The 2,665-nt window shown below is 28.7% G+C and overlaps 1 protein-coding gene across 1 annotated transcript; it reads left to right on the top strand.

Moving 5' to 3' along the window:
• LOC104781756 (defensin-like protein 47) lies at positions 739-1,383 on the top strand. The gene is made up of 2 exons (XM_010506499.2): positions 739-853; positions 1,094-1,383. The coding sequence occupies exons 1-2, from the start codon at positions 769-771 to the stop codon at positions 1,243-1,245; spliced, it is 237 nt and encodes a 78-aa protein (XP_010504801.1). The 5' UTR covers positions 739-768; the 3' UTR covers positions 1,246-1,383.

Raw genomic sequence — 2,665 nt, 5'->3', positions numbered from 1 at the left:
TCCACAGACCAAAAGGATGAAGATAAAATCCTAGTTCGAACAAAAGAAGTGCTATATGTTTTAATGGATCCGAAAACTCCTATTCACAAAATTTTACGATCCAAAATTTCAGAAATGATTTATTTATAATAAAGAAGGTGTCATTTTGAACCAACAACGGACTTTTTAACTATTGTGGCGGTGATATGGTTCAATTTTTCCGAATGAATATATTTGTTTTAGTTAAGATCGGATAGGATTGGTTTGTTTGGGTTGAAGCACCTCTAGCACAAAAATTTAATAATTTTACCTTCAACCAAAAGAAGTTAATGATCTTACATATTATAATATGTAATTTTCATTTCAATTTATTTTCTATATCAATTTTAAAATCAAAGAAAATTGATACCATATACCTAATTATAAACAAAAAATTTCCAATATTGAATTATGAAATTAAATTTAGCATTTAACTTAAGATATTGATTGATCATAATGATAATATATCCAACAAATTGTCTTTAACCATATATATTCACAAGTGTCAAACACTCTTTGAAGTTTTAAGTTCTCATTTATGATCATTAACTGTAAATATTTACAAATTCATAAATGTAAATGAATTTTTCCCCCAAAAAGAAAAAGACAACTTTGACCAAAAAGATGGAAATTCAATTAATAATAATAAAAAATTAAAGACCAAAAGTTAATATAAATAGAGTCAATCTCTAAGATCTGAAAAAATATAAACATTTCAATACCTCATTAGAGTTCATAAAAAAATTTACTATGGGTAGTACAAAAACTTTGGTGATTTGTTTCTTTGCAATGATATTTGCAGTTTCATTGTCTAGCCACAACGTTTTGGCTTCAGGTATATTTAGTTTGGTTTAGTTTTATTTTGCAAATTAGCAAAGAACATGTCAAAAGCTACATTTAATTTAAATATCTATGTAGAATTTGAACTGACCATGTTTTTGTTTCTATGTATATATAGACATGCATTCAAAAGTTTGTGTTAAAATTTTATCATTTGGAAATGTTATATAACTACATCTTTTTTATTGAAATGTTATATAAGATTAATTTACACATGCTTGTATCGATTGTGTAGAAAATTTTTCATTTGACAACTGCCATGGGCCGTGTTCGGAATACTACGGACGGGAAGAATGTAATAACAACTGTAAAAATGCTGGATTTAGAAGTGGAGACTGTGGTTCTCCTTGTATTCCATGTCCTGTGAAATGTTGTTGCCAAAAGTAGTACAATTATATATGCTCTCTCTCTCTCAAAATTGACTATTCGAAGATGGTATAATTGACTATTCTCTAAAATATTGGATTTAATTTGTATCTTGCTTTTACAAATAAATGCAATAAATAATCTGTGATGATTCATTTACCGTAGAATAGTTAACTAAAAGCAATTAATTACCATCCAAAGCCATCAAGGAAATGTGATTATATATACGCCAATGAAAAGCAGAATTACAATATTAGGTAGATAAAGAAAAAAGAAAGAACGCCGTAAAGACGAGTTGTTTGGAGTACCTACGTACGTCATTCTTTCTTTATCTAGTTAAGTAGGCTTTCCCGATCAGATCTAGTCAGGTCAAATCTAGTAGAGCTCTTGGTCTTTTTAATGTGATCTCGATGGATAAGGATATACAAAAATGCTTTCTGGGTAAGATAGATAATGTTTAGCGCCAGTTTTGGTAAGAGAACGTGGTGATCAAATTGTAGCTAAACGGTTTGCCCAAAAAAACAAAAAAACAAAAAAAAAAAAAAAAAAATTGNATATAAATGACCTATTAATCCCCAAACGGTTTGCCCAAAAAAAAAAAAAAAAAAAAAAAAAAAAAAAAAAAATTGTAGCAAAATAGTTTTTACTTATTTTTCTGTGATTTATGTAGTGTGATCTTATACCATGGTATTTCATGGGAAAAACAATATGAAATAAATTGAGACAATCCACACTTACTTTCGATTTCTATCAATTTATTACAATAAGTGAGCGTATATAATTGCTATTAGTCAAACAATATTGAGACCAGCAAAATGGCAAATTAATTACAAACATACTTATTACTAATATATCGCGATTTATTATTGCTATCTTATTAATCTTGTAAATTAAAAAAAATAAATTACGTTATAATTTGTTGATAAATTAAGAAATTTTAAATCAAAACACAAACTAATCTCCAACACATGTAAATAACGTGATACTCTTGCCATTTTCTTCCTTTGTAGAATAGTACTGGCCACTAATATTTTTTTTGATTAAAAAGAAAAAAAAAATAGAACTACTCTCTTAATTCTTTTTGGACCATCATATACATATAATAGAAGAAAAAAAATCCAATAAAAACCTTCCCATCTGATCAGTAACAGTCACAGCCTGATCCTCAATTTTGCATCGACGACCTTACAAATGTTGTTCGGTTCAAATTAATCTTGGGTATTTTTTTTCCGGTCCGCTAACAAAATTAAAACCGGGGAAAAAACAAAAACAAAAAACGACACGTGGCAATTACACACCTCACCCAAAAACAACCAGACACACACACTCCTCCATATAAGCTTTTCCTCCTCTTACCTTTACGACTTCTTCATCAACGTCTTTGTGATTGGGTTCTCCACTCTCCCCAGATTTGAATAAACAAACCAACCCCAAAAAAAAA

The sequence above is a fragment of the Camelina sativa genome, chromosome 1, assembly GCF_000633955.1.
Source record: "Camelina sativa cultivar DH55 chromosome 1, Cs, whole genome shotgun sequence".
Lineage (NCBI taxonomy): Eukaryota > Viridiplantae > Streptophyta > Magnoliopsida > Brassicales > Brassicaceae > Camelina > Camelina sativa.
This window is presented reverse-complemented; position numbering and strand designations above follow the sequence as displayed.

Coding starts and splice junctions, on each gene's coding strand:
- LOC104781756 (XM_010506499.2), top strand. CDS start 769: ATGGGTAGTACAAAAACTTTGGTGATTTGTTTCTTTGCAATGATATTT. Junction 854..1,093: donor CCACAACGTTTTGGCTTCAG/GTATATTTAGTT, acceptor TCGATTGTGTAG/AAAATTTTTCATTTGACAAC.